Source organism: Rhizophagus irregularis, chromosome 11, assembly GCF_026210795.1.
Source record: "Rhizophagus irregularis chromosome 11, complete sequence".
NCBI lineage: Eukaryota > Fungi > Glomeromycota > Glomeromycetes > Glomerales > Glomeraceae > Rhizophagus > Rhizophagus irregularis.
Window position 1 is genome coordinate 3,429,474 of NC_089439.1, and position 18,914 is coordinate 3,448,387.

The 18,914-nt window shown below is 26.9% G+C and overlaps 4 protein-coding genes across 4 annotated transcripts; 1 reads left to right on the forward strand and 3 right to left on the reverse strand.

The window, feature by feature from the left end:
• Positions 1 to 1,778: 1,778 nt before the first annotated feature.
• OCT59_003230 (uncharacterized protein) lies at positions 1,779 to 2,003 on the reverse strand (the record flags this gene model as incomplete). The annotated part of the gene is made up of 1 exon (XM_066145477.1): positions 1,779 to 2,003. The coding sequence occupies one exon, from the start codon at positions 2,001 to 2,003 to the stop codon at positions 1,779 to 1,781; it is 225 nt and encodes a 74-aa protein (XP_065996200.1).
• Positions 2,004 to 11,974: 9,971 nt separating this feature from the next.
• OCT59_003231 (uncharacterized protein) lies at positions 11,975 to 12,181 on the reverse strand (the record flags this gene model as incomplete). Its single annotated transcript, XM_025326775.2, has 1 exon — positions 11,975 to 12,181. The coding sequence occupies one exon, from the start codon at positions 12,179 to 12,181 to the stop codon at positions 11,975 to 11,977; it is 207 nt and encodes a 68-aa protein (XP_025174486.2).
• A 1,994-nt stretch (positions 12,182 to 14,175) lies between these two features.
• Positions 14,176 to 14,683, forward strand: OCT59_003232 (uncharacterized protein; the record flags this gene model as incomplete). Its single annotated transcript, XM_066145478.1, has 3 exons — positions 14,176 to 14,305; positions 14,366 to 14,431; positions 14,496 to 14,683. The coding sequence occupies 3 exons, from the start codon at positions 14,176 to 14,178 to the stop codon at positions 14,681 to 14,683; spliced, it is 384 nt and encodes a 127-aa protein (XP_065996201.1).
• A 1,003-nt stretch (positions 14,684 to 15,686) lies between these two features.
• On the reverse strand, positions 15,687 to 17,572 carry OCT59_003233 (uncharacterized protein). Its single transcript, XM_025326776.2, has 2 exons — positions 17,310 to 17,572; positions 15,687 to 17,208 (listed from the first exon to the last, which is right to left on the reverse strand). Exons 1-2 carry the CDS (start codon positions 17,561 to 17,563, stop codon positions 15,999 to 16,001), a joined length of 1,464 nt encoding a protein of 487 aa, XP_025174487.1. The 5' UTR covers positions 17,564 to 17,572; the 3' UTR covers positions 15,687 to 15,998.
• Between the last annotated feature and the right edge of the window lie 1,342 nt (positions 17,573 to 18,914).

The following is an 18,914-nucleotide window of genomic DNA, read 5'->3' on the forward strand; positions in this document are numbered from 1 at the left end:
ATGATATATTTAATCAAATTACTTTAAATAATTATAATGAATAATAAATTATATATAAAAAATTATGTATAATTCTAATTAACATTAAGTATTGCATTAGCCAATTAAATTTATTTTAAATCATATGATTTTGTATTATGTCAGTAAAAAAAATTGAGAAAATTTTTTTATTTACTTAATGTATTTATCTTTTTAAAAGCTATCTAATTTTAAAATTTTATAAAATTCTGATCATTAGATTACAAGATATAAGGGGTACCTATTATAGAAGTACCATACTGTAGTAAAATCAAATTTCTAGCTTTAATATTAACAGAGTTATATCATAAAATGTATTTTTACTTTGGTACTTAAAGTTTACTTATAAGTTATATTAGTATTATTCAGGTCCTAATTTAATAATATATACTAATGAATATCATGTTTCAAATTTATACAATCTACAATAACATCAGATATACATGAATTAAAAAAAAGAAGAAAGATCCAATATAAGTAAAACTTTTATTATTATTTATACTTAACTACATAAAAATGAAAATTCTGGGTACATATGTCCACTAATTTCGTAGTAATATGATTAAAGTTGCCTGCCGAAATTAGGAAGTTTTGGCATGTTGAAATTGTTGAAACTATTTCGACATTTTGACATTGGCTCTCTGATTTGTCAAAATGCTGAAATAGTTTTGACATGTCGAAATTGTTAAAACCTAAAAACATTATGTTTCACGTAATAACTCAGCATCCAATAATTGTAGAAAGATGCACCATAGCTCATTGGAATCGTCTCATAACGACGAGTTGAATGGTGGTTAGATCATCTTTTTATGATCACTAGATGCCAAGATATTGAGTGAAATGTCAAAAATCGGCATTTTATATTTTGCAATACTGTGCCGTTTAACATTTCACTTAATAACTCAGCATCCAACGATTGTAGAAAGATGCACCATAGCTCGTTGGAATCATCTTGTAATAAAGAGTCAAATGGTAGTTAAATAATCTTTCTACAATCGCTGAATGCCGAGATAATAGGTGAAACGTCAAACAGCGCAGTATCGCAAAATACAAAATGCTAATTTTTGACATTTCACCAAATATCTCAGCATCCAGTGATTGTAGAAAGACGATCTAACTACCATTCAACTTGTCATTATGAGAAGATTCCAACGAGCTATAGTGCATCTTACTACGATCATTGGATGCTGAGTTATTGAGCGAAACGTCAAAAATTGGCATTTTGTATTTTGCAATACTGCGCTGTTTGATCGTAAAAAGATGATTTAACCACCATCCGACTCGTCGTTACGAGACGATTCCAACGAGCTATGGTGCATCTTTTTACAATCGTTGGATACCGAGTTATTAAGTGAAATGTTAAACAGCGCAATATTGCAAAATACAAAATGCTGATTTTTGATGTTTCGCTCAATATCTCAGCATCCAGTGATCGTAGAAAGATAATCTAAGTCATTTAACCACCATTCGACTCATAGTTATGAGACGATTCCAACAAGCTATGGTGCATCTTTTTACGATCATTGGATACTGAGTTATTACGTGAAATGTAATATTTTTAAGTTTTGACAATTTTGACATGTCGAAACTATTTTGGCACCTGTAGAGTTTTGGCAGGCAACTTTAAATGTGATGCAGTAATATTTATCTGGTCTTTTTGGGATCTCTTTGTTCTGCTCTTAAGATTTCAGCAATAACATAGTTGACATTATTATTAGATAAATTTAAAATAAATCTCGTGAAAAAAAACCTAATTTGTTTTATTTTAATTTTGCTGATACTATTAAAAAACTTATAAACTTTCTCAGCCTTCTCCTTCTCTTTTGCAAAGCTTTATCAGAAAATTTTGTTTCAGGAATTTGTTTCTTAACTTCTTTTTTAATGAGAACTTTTGCTCTATCTTTACCATAGCTGGATTTTAACTCCTTATATCGCAAATATAAAGCTTTCCAAAAGTCAAAATACCAATTGATAACATTTCGCATTGCATTTTTATTTTTGTTTCAGCTTGCTTTATCAAAATGGACTATAGATGATCTTACAAAAGAGTTAGAATTTAGAAAAAATTTGCAAATTTTAAAATAAATGTATATTCTTTGATGAGAAGCCATTATCATTCATATGAAGATGTTAAAAAATTAAAGATATTGTTAATTGTGATTGGCAAAAAAAATGCATTTGCCAAGATAATGGAATTTTTCTTCTCAAGATATGAAATGATCAAAAAAAATACGAAAAATCAAGGAATTTGTTAATAAAAATTCAATTTCTTGACCTTATTATGATTTTTATAATATTATTAATTCATTGATCTACTGAGTTTATTATATTGTATAACAGTTATTTATAAATGTCATTATTGTGATAATGCTTATTAAAATTAATGAATTTCGTTATGTCAAAATTGTCAAAATTATTTTTCTATTTTGTCATTTGCATTTTGGTCAATTTTAATAATAAAATAATTTCATCATTTCATCATGTCAAAATGTCAAAATTATTTTTACCATTTCGACAATAGCCTATTTATTTTTGGCAAGCAACTTTACATGTAATATAAAATATATACTTATAAAAAGATGAAATACTGACACATCATTTTTAATTTCTCTCAAATAAAGTTAATAAAACCAAAATAAATATTGGTAATTTGTCTACTTCTGTTGCTCCTGTTAATATACCTGCTCCTATTGCTATACTTGCTCTAAATATCAGTAATATAAGAAAACCCTGAATATCTCTCACACAACTCACATTAGAATTTGCATAGAGTTTATATATTAATTCCAGCTAGAATTGCGTATTTTAAGTATTTTCAAATTTTCTTATCATACATACCTTTATTTTTAAGTGATCTGGTGATTAGATTTTAACAAATTTAGGCTTATTGGATTCATCTTGATAAGACAAATCTAATGATAATAAATCGCATTTTTAGTATCAATATTGACTGAGTTATTACTAAAAATGCATTTTACTATATGTTATCTTTAAGTTGTATAAGAGATGTTCAGTAGTTTTTCAAATTTATTAATAGCTACCCTTACTGTTATTTAGCATTACTTTTACCTGGACTCCAAAAAGTACTCGATAGTCTTACTACAGGATCCCGAACAATACTGATACAAAGGTTGTGTAGAGTTTATATTAAAATTTTTCAAAGTTACGTATTTAATACAGGGGTATTTTCAAAATTTAGTTATCCTACAGACCCCTGTTTTTAACATAACCAGTGATTTGATTTTAATAAATTTATATCATTAGATTCGTCTCGATGAGAGGATTCTAATGATAGTAAAATCGAATTCCTAGCTTCAATATTGACAGAGTTATGTCATAAAATGTATTTTTACTTTGGTATTTAAAGTTTACTTGTGAGTTATATTAGTATTATTCGGGGTCCTCTTACTACCAGTCAGAGAATGTGCTACCACACAAATCCATTAAAAATTGATTTCTTAAAATCAATCTTAGATAAGAGAAAAAATCAGTATGCTATTTCTGCTTTATTAATATATTGATATTAATAGACTTAAACTTCAAACTTATACTGACAAGTTTTTTCATCAATTTCTATTTTTTAATAGGAAGTTTAGTGGAAATTTGTAATGCTATCAATCTATGAATTAATTACTCTTGCGATCACTATTCTAGCATACTACTTAACAATGGATGTATTTATAAAAGCCTTATCAATTAGGCTAAAGAAATAAAATTATTTATTTTTCATGAAAAAAAATTGCTAAATTTGATCCTGCCACCCAGAAAAAAAAATTTATTTTCAAAAAAAATTTAACCGATTCTTAGAAGATGATTGGTTAATTTAATAAATTTTTTGCCCAAGTGGCTGGGTGGAAAAAAAAATTATTTTTTTATGATTATAATTGGTTAAACCCAAAATCACATGACCAAATAAAATAAATTTTTTTATCTTTTCGTAACATTTATTTACATGATCCGCTTGATCATGAGAAACGAATAAATTTATTTACTTGGCCTTACTATGAATTGTTTTTATTATGTGTTCAAGATTATAATAATGGTGATAAAATTGAATTTAAATGGATTTACTTATAATAAAAAATATTGTTATTATATTATAACATCAATAATTGTAAAAATTGCAGTTGCAGTGATTCTGGACATTGTTGAGTTCTTTTTAATCACAGTTAATATGTTAATATTGGTTTAGAGTGTTCAAAAGTCATCATTTTATATATTTCTCATTTGATCTAAAGATTTGTTTTTTTACTTTTAGCTAAACACAAATTGTAAATGCTTAATTAATTAATACTACAAATGTTTATAATATCACTAGTTGTTACATGCAACTGATTGTATAATTTTTAATTTTTATTTGAATAGCTTAAATTATTTGCTTTATTCAAAAAATGATGTGGGTTTTGGTTAAGTATTTTTATTTCAATACAGATCTTGTTCAAAGAAAATGCACCATTTGCTTCTCAAACCATACCAGTTAAGCAATTGTACCATCTACATTTCAGGTAAGTACTCCACCTATATCTTGAACTTCCTAAAGTTTCTCCTTCCTCACTACAAGAAATTATGAAAAGGGAAGTATGAATGCCAAAAGGTATTAATTTATTATTATTAATTTAAGAAATTGTTTAAACATGTTAATTAGAACTAATATGTTTAAATTTAAAGTTCAAGATAGATAAGGGAGGTAAACATCAAGTGGATAGATATAAAATATTTGCAGAAAAAGACATAGTAAATGGTAAATTAAGTAAAGAAATAAAAATATGATGAAATCAAACCACCTAAAATTTCACTTAATGAGGTGTTAGAATTGAATTCTAAATCAAAATCCAGATGTTTTCTATCAAAAGTGGAGCATATCTAATTTTCATTAGTTTCAAAATAACAACTAATCAAAATATGCAAATAAATTTAAGAAGAAACGGAAGGCAGATGAGACCTTTGATTTAGAATATGAGTATCATGACAGATGAGATTTACTTCAACATGATTTTTTATTCCTGAAGAATTAGCTTTTGCAAAAAATAAAAAATCATAAAAATATTTCTTTCATTTCTAATTGATATCTTAAAATCTCTGATTAAAAGATTTTTTCATGTAATTCATAATTTCCATATTTTCCATTGCAAATAGGGCATAATGAACTTCACAGTTGAGGTGATGCAAAATTATAATTATTAATTCTTCTGAAACTATTTCAGAATTTCAAGTATATGAAATGCTTTAAGATAGACTTGATAATTAATTTTGGATCAGGTCTGACTTTAAAAGTGATGGGCTCTTTTTCTTTATATGACTCAGAAAAAGCTGGTAAATATTTTTCCATATTACTATTTAAAAATAATTCATTTGTTTAGTCAAATTTTTGGAGGAGAATTTTGATTAAATTTCACATTGCATCATATTTTTGATTTATTGCATAATTTCAGGTAGATACTGTTGGATTATTAAAATATTCAGATAATAAGATTTCAATTCTATTACGTTCTATTTGTACTGATTTTATTTGCATTTTTAAATTTTTTATATTGACTATATTTCCTATTATATTTTGTTTTATAAATTTTACACCAAAAATCTCCAGAGCTTCGTCATAAGCAAAAAAATGTTCTTTTCACTTTTCATTATTATTTATTTTAATAGAAGCTGCATAACACAATTTATCTTCTAATTTAGGAAACTTTTCCAAAATACTAAGAAAATGACATATAGAACTAGTATACTGAGTTTTAGCTGCTGAAGCAAATAAACCATCAATTGCAATTAAAGCATTTTTTTGTAAATCATAATTTCCAACTCAAATGCCAATATGATGAACTTTGAATATTCTGGCCTATTAATAGTAAAGGTACCAGATTTGAAACGCCAAATTTGCATTTTCTCAAATTTCATGCTTACTAATATTTTTTTTAATGTAGATTCGTATTGCTAAGATACTTCAGTTTATATTAATTCAAGAATACGAACAGTGAATCTATAATTAATAACAGATTCCAATTTTTCCAAAAATTTAACTTCAAGTGAATTTGCAAGATTAAAAATGCTATAACTTGAAAAAAGAACAATCAAAACACTGCACATATCTTTGAATATGTATTATTATTCAAGAATAGGATGCAGGTAAGGCCATTGATTTGTTAATTTAATTATTTTTCAAAATATTGCTTCATCAGCAATTACATCCAAATACTATTCTGATGTTAATTCAAAATCTTTTTTGTATATTTTTAAAGATTCAAATATACCCTTGTCAAAATTTAGAACTCCACCAGATTCTAAAATAACTACATTTGGAGGTTTTACTTTACATCCATATTTAATATGATTTAAAATAGTAATATCTACCTAAACTTTTTTTGCCAAAAATTTCAATTTCATCATCAACTAGTATCAGTTTCATTATTGATTAAACTATATAATAATAATTTTTAATTTTAATTTTAATTGTCCGGAGCGTAGCGAAGGACTATTTATTGTACGGAACTAGATAAATTTGCAGTACCAGTTTAACCCATGTATTTTTCCTTCCTTCCATCTACGTCACTATAATTTAGCCCCTGCTTATTTCCTTTTATGTTTGTATCACATTTTTTGTAACGCTTTATTTTTAGCAACACATTTTGTGTAACTATTTATATATGTATGTAAACGTATTAAGCGACGGACCCTCAACGGTTTCCGTTTTCCTAGTTATATAAAATTATTTACAAATGGGAAAAGTAGATCGATTACAAAAATCAGTCTCTTTGGTAAAGAAATCTATGGACACCTTTGTAAGGAAATACATATGTGAGGATTGGATTTCAATAAAAAAGAAAGTTGATAAGATTACGTTATACATGAGCAAAAAATTATTGGATTAATAGATACAAAAATAATATTTTTATTCTTTTCTTATTTATATTTATTTTTATTTATAATTTTAGACATATAATTTATTAATTATTGTTAATTTTATTTTTATTTTTAATTTTGTTTTTGTTTTTCTTTTAATGTTTTATTTTTGTTTATACTTTTAAATTATGGTATATTATTTTGCTATGCTTTTTGGTTACTTTTATTCTTACCGTTGGCCACTGCATAAAGTATCCCCCAAAAATAATACCCCCCGTGATTAAGACCCGGGTATTATTCACCACCCTTTGTGATCTGTCCATGTATAGTACCCGGGTACTTTTCAAAGTCAAATGTTGTTAAAATTGATTAAGGCCAGTGCTATATCGATTATATCGATGATTTGTAAAATAAGGAAAGTTGTAATGTTTGCTTTAATACTATAAGGAGTTAAAATGCTCTCGTGATACACCTTAGTTTAGTTAACGTTAGTTACACGATCCCTTAAAAATAGCTACTCATGTTCTGTACGGTAACATCGGATCTCTTTATATAAATGCAAAAATCGTGTTTTGTAATTTTTTTATCTTTATTTCAAAAATAATTTTTTGTTACAACTTTATACACGGGTATATTGAAATACAAGTACTTCTAAAGTTTATTTGTTTTATCTGATATTTCCTTCAACTAGTCCCAAATGTTTACATAATTTCCCTCTTCATTATCATAATATCCACTTTCTGAATTATTTTCACTTTCCTCACCACTTTCCTCACCACTTTCTTCACCGCTTTTTTCACCACTTTCTTTACCACTTTCTTCACCACTTTCTTCACTACTTTCTCCACCACTTTCTTCATCACTTTCATCATTTTCTCCCTCTTCTTCGTCAATGTTGATTACTTGTGCACCTTTTTTACCTGATACTCTCTCAAAATCAAAAATATATTTGTCTTCAGAACCATCTACCTCCGTGGAGATTCCACAGCACTTGAAGGACCGTCGTATCATTATAGGATCAATATTATCCCATGCTTCTTTAACCCAGGATGCTACTAATGAGTATGATGGACGTTTAATCTTGCCTGAAGGTGTGTATTCTTTTATAGCCTCGTCCATCCATTTGTTATAAACATGACGAACCTATAAAAATAAAATAAAAAAAATTTATTAATATTCGCAGATAATATTTATTTTAAATTCATAATATCTAACAACCTTTGCTTTAAATGCTTTATTCAAGGACACATCTAATGGTTGTAAACGTGAGGTTAAACCACCCGGAATTACAGCCATATCTGTATTTTTCTCTTTAAAACGACGTTTTACAGGATCTGTCCTATGAGCAGTAAATGAATCAAGAACGAGAAGTGAACGTGGATTTGAACCTAAATTAGCCCTTCGTCGCCACACATTTTCCACCCACCAAATCATTTCTTTCTCATCCATCCAGCCAGTTGGATTTGCATGAACATATATACCATCTGGAAACTGCTCTCGTGGTACTTTAACTAACTTAAAAATGATTAGTGGAGGAAGCTTAGTGCCATCTGCAAGGCAAGCAAGGGTTACTGTAAAATGGGTACGTTCATGGCCTGTTGTAAGGATTGAGACTGTTCATTTTCCACGTTCTTCAATGGTTGTTTGACTTGGCAAATTGAATGCCATAGGGGTTTCATCCATGTTGCCAATCAAATTTAAAGGATAGTTATGCTCAGTTCGTAGATAAAGAAGGTATGATAAAAAATTTTGTTGTTGTTCGTTATATTCCTCAGGTAATCTTTGTGCAACTGTAGTGCATCGGCGGTTTACCAACGAATGACGGGACATAAATCCATCCACCCACTTATGTGAAAATTGACATTTATGAATATCAGGATACTGGGAACGGTATTCTTGTTTATGAGCCAAACTTCGAGCTTTTGCACCGATCATATATCTGGTTACAGTTTTTAATTGTCTTCTTAGGTCACGAACCCACTCCAAAAGTTCCTCTTCAAGTTGTGGATATTTTGGTCGTGCACCAATATTAAGTTTTTGAACATATGGAGCCGCACACATCAAGTTAGTTTTTTTATTTTTCCAGTCGCGAACCTGTTTTGGTTCAATCCCATACTTATTTGCAGTTGCCCGAATACTATGTCCATTTTCATGATAGAACACAACCATCAACTTTTCGCGAGCATTCCATTGTCGACGCTTTTTTTGTGTATTTATTGCTCGTCGTGCACCAAAATTTCCCTTTGGCATTTTTAGGATACTATATAAGAGACTAAAAGTAAATGATATTTCAAAAATTTCGCGTTTTTTTTCAAGGTTCGAAGTAGGTAAATAGGGGGTAATAGGATCTGCTTTATCAAGGAGGGTATCATGAACATCACGGATGATAACTCAAAAAAGAAGTATTGACATCTACTCTGGAAAATTTTCTCGTTTCTTATAGCCAATTTCTAAATTTTTGATTTTGACGAAATGCCATATTTGTTTCAAAAAAATTTTATTTTTATATTTTTTAGAAATAAATATATGTTCGGAACAACGAAATAGATGAAATAAATTTTATTAATCGTTTGATTTGATTGATTTATTTATATTACAAAATTTGTGATCACAATACCGCAGTATAACGTAAGCGGCCCGTTATATAATAACCCTTATATAATATCCCCCTTATATAATATCCCCCCACAAATAGTACCCGGTTCCTCACAAAGTACCCATGGGTACTAATCAATTTAAAAAACCGAGTTCTTGATTAAGACCCAGGGTACTTTATGCAGTGGCCAACGGTAATTTTAATTTTATTGGTAATATAATATCTAATGGTTGATCAGACTGGCCTGGAGCTGGAAGTATCATTCATAAAATATTTGTGATTATTATGTAGTCCAAATATATTCTAATAAAATGGTATATGATTCAACATTTAAAAAAAAAAAAAAATTATATAAAATTATAGTTTTATTATAAAAATATATAAAATTAATTATATTTATAATAGTTTTATAAATTCTTTTTAAAAAATATTATATTTTAATAAAAATTTATTTTTTTAAGTAATTATTATAATTAAAAATCCATGGAAATTTATGAAAAATCTATAGAAATACCATGGAATATTAAATTTTAGCATTTTGTCTTTTAATTTTAAATGTCTAAACTATTTCAATTTCGTCAAATGATTAAATATTTCAGTTTTGCTCAGCATCTCTAATTCAAGATTTCATCATATATAATGGTTATATTAAAATTTGTCTGATATATTGCAATGCCTTGAGAGTTAATTTAAATATTGAGTAAGTTATCTAAAACAGAATCAAAAATATTTAAAGTATTATTTATCATTTGATTCATACCAAATAACTCAAATGGAAAACTATTTTAGTTTTCATTATTCTTATTTTCATATAAATTAAAAAATATTTAGTGTTAAAAAACTATTTTGAGTATAGCATGTGTACTGACACAGGTCGAAAAGTGAAAAATCAGGCATCAATCAGTCACCAATTGGTGCCTGATTTTTCACTTTTTGACCTGTGTGATACTGTATATATTGTATCAAATATGTTTTCATATCTAAAAGTTGCTTCCTTAAAATTTATGTTATCTATAACATCTAATTCCAAATTTTCACTCTTATCAAACCGTTGATATGAATTTATCATGAATTTCATTCTAATTTTTTTTCTTGACCATCTGTATGTCTATTTATTTGCAAAGTAGAAAAAAATACCAGAATTATTGATTAAGTTTTGGTTTTCTACTAAGACTTAAAAGTACTTGAGTAAATTAAATTTGCAAGTATGAAAATAAAATTCCAATTAATACTGAAACAAAAAAAGTTACTATTTTTATTAATTGCAATTTATCAAATTGTTTTAATGGATTATTTCGAGATTTAGACTTTTTATTTAATATCTCTAATATTTTTTTTAAAATATCTTCATATAGATTTCCAAAAATTCAGTTAAATATGATGGAAAAGCTAAATAGTAATTTTCAAGAAATGTTAGATTTTGAATTTCAGCTTTTTGTTTATTCAATTCTTCTCTTGATTTCCAAACTCCTTTTGCCAATTTATTTCCTATATCAGGCCATTATTTATCTGAAATAAGCAATTCTAAAGTATTTGAAATTTTATTTATTTTTAAAAAAAAGTATAAAAAGAGTAGGTAATTAAATATAATTTGTTAATCCTGTATATACTGTATTAATAGATGATATTGTAGAGGTGAAAAATATTAATAGCTTACAAATTTCTTCAAAATTACAAATAGATTCTATATCAATATTTTTTTTTGTACTTTTGGATAATATTATATTTAGTTTTGAAAAAAGTGTAATGCAGGATTTAATATATCATATATAAGAATAATTTCTTTTCTATTTTTACTTTCATTTTTTACAACAAGAAGTAGCCAATTCGCTAATACTACAAGTATTTTATCAGAATCTTCATCATGCAATCCATCATTTTCACAATTGAATTTGGATTTTTCTGATCCATTTTTTTGATAAATATGCCTTCCATTGATTTCAAAACAGCTGCAATATATATATTAAGGATCTGAAAATTCCTTTTTAACTAAATTTGATATATTCAGACATACTTCAAGTGCATTACAACTGAATTGTCCATTGCAAGTTACTTGTATATTTCTGTTAAAGATGTTCCAAGAATGTTGGCAGCAATTCATTTCATGATTAAAAAAGTAATAATTTTTCTTACAAAAAAAACACCTTCTTTGATGTATTATACTTTTTTCCATTTTTCTTATTTGTTTAATATGACCCATATAATTTTTTTTGATCATAATTAAACTGTGACATATACACCCCTAAATTAACCTTTCCATCCAAAAATTTAGCCACAATACTTGTATTAATTTGCCAAGTTCCTATTAATTAAAAAATGTATCTTTTACTACTGCATGTTTGTAATTTTCCATCAATTATGTCAACAATAGCACATAGTGAAAGTGAAGTTGATGTTTCATCCATAATGTATATTTTATTTTCATGCGATTCAGATTCATTTTTTAAATTTTGCTCATTATCATCATCAATTTCATCATCACTACTTGAATTATATTCATTTATTTCTTCATTTTGAACAGTTTCATGTACCCATAAAAATTTTCAATGTGAAAATATTAGATTGTTTATTTGATTCAATGTTTTCAGCATCTAATAATATTGAATTTTGGTTTATCAATTGTTCTAAAAGTGTTTCATCATATTCTAGCTCTACTTCTGAATTGTTATCACCTAAAAATTGCTCAAATAAAATATTATGATCTTCTATAGGCTTTGAAAAGCTATTCATATTGAAATTGTAAAAGTTTTATTACAGAATTTAGGTGGTTTTGAGTACCTGTGATTCTTTTCTTTGACAAAAAGTATAAAATTAAAAATACTTGAAAATGATAGTTTTTGATCTCATCTATTGGGAAATGTACTCAGATTTTGTAGTACAAAAGATTTATTTTAAAATGAAGTTAGCGTATTTATTAAATTTTAGGCCGGCACTATAAATTTGACCAGAGTTAAGAAAATTTGGGCCAAAATTATGATTTAAAGATCGGTAATTTTAAACAAAAAAGAAAACTTTAGCTAGTTTAGAACTTTACATATATACTATATACCTAAAGACTATGCTATGTATGAAATTTAAATTATGATATCATAGTACAAAAAATTTGCCCTCTAATTTTGTGACATGCACATCGACCGATATATAGTATTTTACTATACAAAAATTCGTTTAATAAACTTATTATGGTATGTTATAATAATTTAATATATATTTTTATTTTTTTTCTTTAGAAATTGTAATTATAAAGCTCAACTAGTCGTGATTCATAAAAAGACAATACTTTGCATGAGGAGGAGCAGCAGCTGAACCCGGAGTACAACCTCAATATATAATTATAAATTATAGTGCTTGTAGCGATTAATATTACAATTATTAACCAATGCTAGCAGATGATTGGTAAGGATTTGGCCACGTAGTGGCCAAATCTGTCCAATCAGAATGCAGCATTGGTTAATAATTGTATATTTATCAACGCAAGCACAATAATGATATTATCGTGTGACATTATGATGTTTTATTTAAACTTTTATTAAACTCGAATTAAACTCATAAATTAAGCTTTTATCATTTTTTTCTTTATCCAATTTCATTTCTCTCCATTTCTGACTCTCTTTTTTACACAAAACCTTTCTATTAATATTTTAAAGATGCAAGATAACAAAGATAAACGACCTTGTAAGAAATTAAAGGTGAACTTTACTTATAAAAAGCCTACTGATGATGAGCTTCGCAATCTTATTGATAGTAGCCGATGTAAAAATACTGATTATTCAACTTCAAATTGGATACGAGCTTTGGAAAAATTTAGAACAGATGTTAATTATCAAGGATTGATTGAGGAAGTTGATACAAAAGAAGAATTAGAGGATCAGCTTTGTAGATTTGTTCATGCAATGAGAAAAAAAGATGGTTCTGAATATCATGTTTCTTCAGTTAATAGTTGCATGTTTGCAATAAATAGACATTTGAATAATAAGTCTGTCCTTTCAAAACCTATCAACATTATGGATAAAGATCAATATTACAAATTATGGCAGATTTTGAATGGTAAAGTTAAGAGTCTTGTGAGTCAAGGTCGTGGGGAGCGTAACGGTGCTGATGGATTTACTGAAGATGATCTTCTTCAGATTCTTGATCATCCAGCAATGTCTGGCAATGATCCTGCCAGTTTATTATATAGGATCTTTTTTTTTAATGCTATTTTTTTAGGGTTAAGGGGAGGAGAACATTTCAATTTGCAGCTTCAAAATTTTATACGAAGAAAAGACAAATATGGTGGATTTGATGTTATCATTTACAAATCAAAAACTAATCAACGCGGTGCCAATAATATTGAATCTCAAGGTGATAAGTTATATATTCCCGAAATACCTAGTATCATTGAAATGTATGAAAATTATTTTACCAAACGTCCAACCCAAGCTGATCCACATTTTTATTTAAAGCCATGCAATATTAGTGAAGGTAAATATTAAAATTTTTTTTTTTTTTTGACAAATCTAATGTCAAAATTTTTATTATTTTTTATTTCATATTATACAGTTGAATTTAATGGACAATGGTATCATAAGCAACATGTGTCTGAAAAAGAAATTAAATCCTTTATGAAAAAAATTGTTACCTTAACCGGAATTAACGTGGATGATCGCAAAATTAGTAACCATTCAGGTCGGAAAACGCTAGTACAAATATTAAAGCGATGAGGATTTTCAAATTCTGAATGTATGGCAAGTACACGACATAAGTCTGAGCAAGGGCTTGCTAGATATGAGCGTCCAGAAACTGAAATTCAACGAAATAATGCTTTTAACCTTGTTGAAGCATTTGGTTTTAATAAAAATAATATTCGATCAGGTAAAAATTTGAAATTTTTAATCATTAATAAATGACCTGCATTCTAATTTTCTTCTATAGAAGAATCAATGGAACAATCAACTTTATCAACAGACAATTTCGTTGTTGCAAAATCATTGCTTAATGGTAATATTCTAAAATTTTATTCTATTTTTTGATAATCAATTTAACAAAATTGAACTTTTTCTAGATAATCGTGAAGTTATTAATTCGGCAAACAGTAATATTAAAGTTACAAGAAGGCCATTAAAAGATTTAAATGAAATTCAAGAAAATAAAAGTCAAAATTTGGAAGAATTAGTTTCGAAATTAACAGCTGATAAAGTTTTTATCAATTCTGTTATTATTTTCAATAATAATCCTAATAGCCATAATTAATAATTATAACACATGTATTGTTTATAGCTTAAATATAGTTTATTGTAATTATTAAACTTACGCATAAAAAATAATTAAATTACAAATCATCAACATCATACAGCGGAGCACGATAATTCAAAATATTAACTATATCCCCCCTTATTTATATTTAGTGCACTCTTAGTGCAGATGTGAATGGAGTAGACCATCATCTTTACAATGCTGGTCATTGACAATTTAGGATCCTTTAAATATCTATAACCGCTGTTTCTGTCAGTGGGCTTCTACAGGCAAATCACTCGAAGGACCAACAACCGTGATTTCTAGTTCCTACGAATCCGGTAACCATTTGACATTTGTAACATTAGAAGCGCAAGCTATTAAAAAAAAAATATCCATTTTTTATTTTTTTTTATTATACCCAAAAAGTTGTGAACAATAATAATAGGATAATAGGAATAGTTTGAAATTAACATACACGAACTAATTGTGTTATTGCTATTAGGATTACATTCAATCCCAGCAGTTGAGTTTTCAACATATATAAGGAATAAAAATACAAACAGAGATCTATTAGAAAAAAAAAATAATAAACAAATGAGGTATCATCCGAACACGGAGAAAAGAGAGAAGAAATGGCCGCGTACGAAACAATACATTTGAAATATTAAAAATTAGTTAATGATCAAAATTTATTGGTGAAACATTTGATAAAAATGATTGACACTTACAATTTTTAATTTGTTGGATTGTGATTTTTCATGGCAATTGTCATATGCTTGGCAAGATTTTCCCATGAAAAAAAAATAATTCCATTACAAAATAGTTTTTTTTTTTTTTATTCCATTACAAAATAGAAGTAACGTCGGATTTAAGTAATCACATGTCATTTGACTATAATAAGTTTATTATAGTATGTTCGGCTAACATGTGATTACGCAATCCGCCGATATGTCGGTTAAAATGATTGTCGGTAAAATGTACGGCCAAATAATTGTAAAAATGATTTTTATTTTCTTAATTTAGGTAGTTAAATTTATGTGATAAAAACTTTTATTTATATTAATAATTAGTAAGTAATGAATTATATTAATTATTAAATCGCTTTCGCGTAACATCCAGATTAATATTTTTTTTTAAAAAATAAAGTTTCCATTTTTCTTGGGGGGAAATTAATATTTTATGCTGATCATTTTTTTTACTTTTTTAATAAAAATTCAATCAAGCCCTTCCATAAATTACAACCAATGGTCAACTAATTTTATAGTGGTGCAAAATAAATTGAAACTTTAACGAATTAATTTGAAAAATATGTTAATAATATAATGCACTGTTATTCTTCTTTTATCTCCCATATAACCTTCATATTCTCCATGAAATTAAAACGCGACTCATGATCTGTTTCATTTTTTATAACTTGGAAAACTTCATATTCTTCAACAGTAAACTTACAAACGCTCGATCGTCCTTTCATAATTTCTTTTTGAAAATAATTGTTTTTATATCTTCCCTCAAACCAATTTAGATCTTGAAATCCTAATAAAGAATTACTTGAATTGTAAACCGGAATTCCACCATATTCAACTCTACTTAAAATAATATCTTTAAGATTTTTCCCATCACCCAAAGAAAAGATAAAGGAAGCATCTGATTTATCCCAAGAATTATTTGATTTCCAAGAATTAGGATTATAGCCACCAATGATTTGATTTGTACCTTTAACTTTAATAATCACTAAAGTAGGTCCCTTATTAACACAAAGTTCATGAAATTCTTTAACTTTAAATCCATCACGACTTCCGCGAAGTAACAGATTAAATTTATAATTATCATTTAAAAGATTATAATTACTTTCATCATTATCCATTGAATCGATCCAACTTGATAAAAGGGCCAAATGTTTGTTATTGACTACAACAGAATCAGGTACAGATTGAAGAATAGGAACTCTTGGTGAAAGAGAATAAAATTGTGGAGGAGAAATATCAACAGATTTAAAGAATTTCTTTAATTCATTTCTTAAATTATCGGGAAGAATTTTCTCACACGGTTGAACTTCCGAAATGTAATCTTCCTTTGTAATATTAAAAAATCTTATATATGGAATAAAATCTTTTAATCGATCCTCCAATCTATTAAAATCCTTTTGATCAATTTCAGGTGATTGACCATGAGCCCATTTTATTAAATTTTTCCAAATTTCAATTTCATTAATATTTAAATCTTCGCGTTTAATAAATTCAAGTAATATTGATTTATCTAACGAAACAAAACTTGGGGAAGTAAAAATTTTGTTTGGTTGTTGAGCTAATAATTCACAAAAATGTTTCCAAAGTCTGGTAAAATTTTCATATTTATATGAAGTTAAAATAAATATATTAGCAAGATTTTCTTGAATCCAATCTCTTTCGTAAGTAATTATATATTCTTCTATGTATTTTGTTAATTCCGGTAGAATAAGTTCATCGGCAGCAATCAAAAAATCAGTGAATAAATCTCGACTATTATCGTCCATCAAAGAAAATTCTCCCGTATAAATAAATCTTTTTTTTTTTTGAAAATAAAATAAATAAGATAAAATATTAATTTATCATCAAAATATTTGTTTATTAAAAAAAACTTTTAAATTAACTCATAAACTTACTTTAAAATTTTCTTGAAAACTATTGGAGTAATGTTAGGCTTTGCAAAAATAATTTTATCATTTTCTTTTTTCACCCAATTAGAAGATAAAGCAGCCTTAAAATAAGGAGAACGAGTTTTCAAAATTAAAGAATGAGCTTTAAAAGTTTTTTTATCGTTTCTTCCACCAACTTCAAGTAACACATCATAATCATCAGGTTCGGTGAATAATCGAGCAATATCTTGCAATAAAGAATTTGCAAAAAGTGGAGCCATAATAAATTTGAAATTTAAAATTTGAAAATAAAAAAAATGATCGATTTTTATTGGTATCTGAATATCTGAGTGTGTAACTGGTTTTTCAGCCACATCCAAATATAATTTAATGACCAAAATATTTACTGCTTAAACAAGACGTAAGAATTAGGAATTATCGGAATTATCGGATTTTATCTCTGCTTTTAACCAATTAAGTCAGATAATCAATAAAATACTGGAAATAGGTTTACATATATAGTCAATGAGATTCATTATGAATGAAAATGATTGATTACTTTATTTATTGAACATCAACAATGTGAAATAAAGAAATCATAATCCTCATTATGCAGGATTTTGTACTCCCTAACAATTAACTGGTCCTATTTTTTTTGGTAATAAATGATGTCGTAATAACCTTTATTTATTTTCTTTTTTTCTTTTTTAAAACAAATTCTTTGGAACCGTCCGCACCACAATCAGTTTATTAATGATAATATTGATACATACCAAAAATACATTAATAAGAAAGAATTTATTTTTCTATCTTTTCATTACATTTACCGTATATCTAATCAAAGAATCACGTAATCGTCTGAAATAGTGATTTACATGATAGATTTGTTTGTATTTTACCTTTCACAAATTAACGAATAAAATAACAGATAAAAGAAAAAGGAAGCGAAGAGTTAGAAGAGATGTTTTTTTCTATATTACCCTTATACTTATCATATGCTCTATCTTAAATGATGAAACTCCAGATGTAAATTCCAGTGTAACATGTATATCATTTAAATTAAATTTGGATCATGAAAATCATTTTTTTATGTCAAACCATGGTGGAAAGCATTTGTTCATGTAAAAAAATATTAAAATTAATCAAAGTAATTATCTGGCACTAGCACCCGATTTTTTTTTCTCATATGCTTTAATTTAGATTCTAAATGTATTCAGTTTTTTATATCAAATAAAATTTATATTGTTAAAATCAACATAATCCTGAATCACTAATACTAGGAAATGGAACCAGCCTACAGACACTTTAAATAAAAAGGGTGCTTAATAACGGTCAAATACGATAATATTAATATTAAATTTAGTAACGAGTCAGTATATAAATATATAATACTGGCTAGCCCGTATAATATAACTAACAAAGATATTTCAATATAGCGTAAATACATATTTTTTAAATAAAAAGGAGCGCTATAATGTTTTAAATTATTGCTATAATGGAAAATTAATCTTTAGATACAAAACAGTAAATTTGCCCTTAAAATACTGAAACTTCAATATATACGACCTAATATTTGCAGCGTTAAAAAAGCTATTTTTATTATATTAATCATAATTTTATTATTATATCTAA

Coding starts and splice junctions, on each gene's coding strand:
- OCT59_003233 (XM_025326776.2), bottom strand. CDS start 17,563: ATGGCTCCACTTTTTGCAAATTCTTTATTGCAAGATATTGCTCGATTA. Junction 17,209..17,309: donor GTTTTCAAGAAAATTTTAAA/GTAAGTTTATGA, acceptor AAAAAAAAAAAG/ATTTATTTATACGGGAGAAT.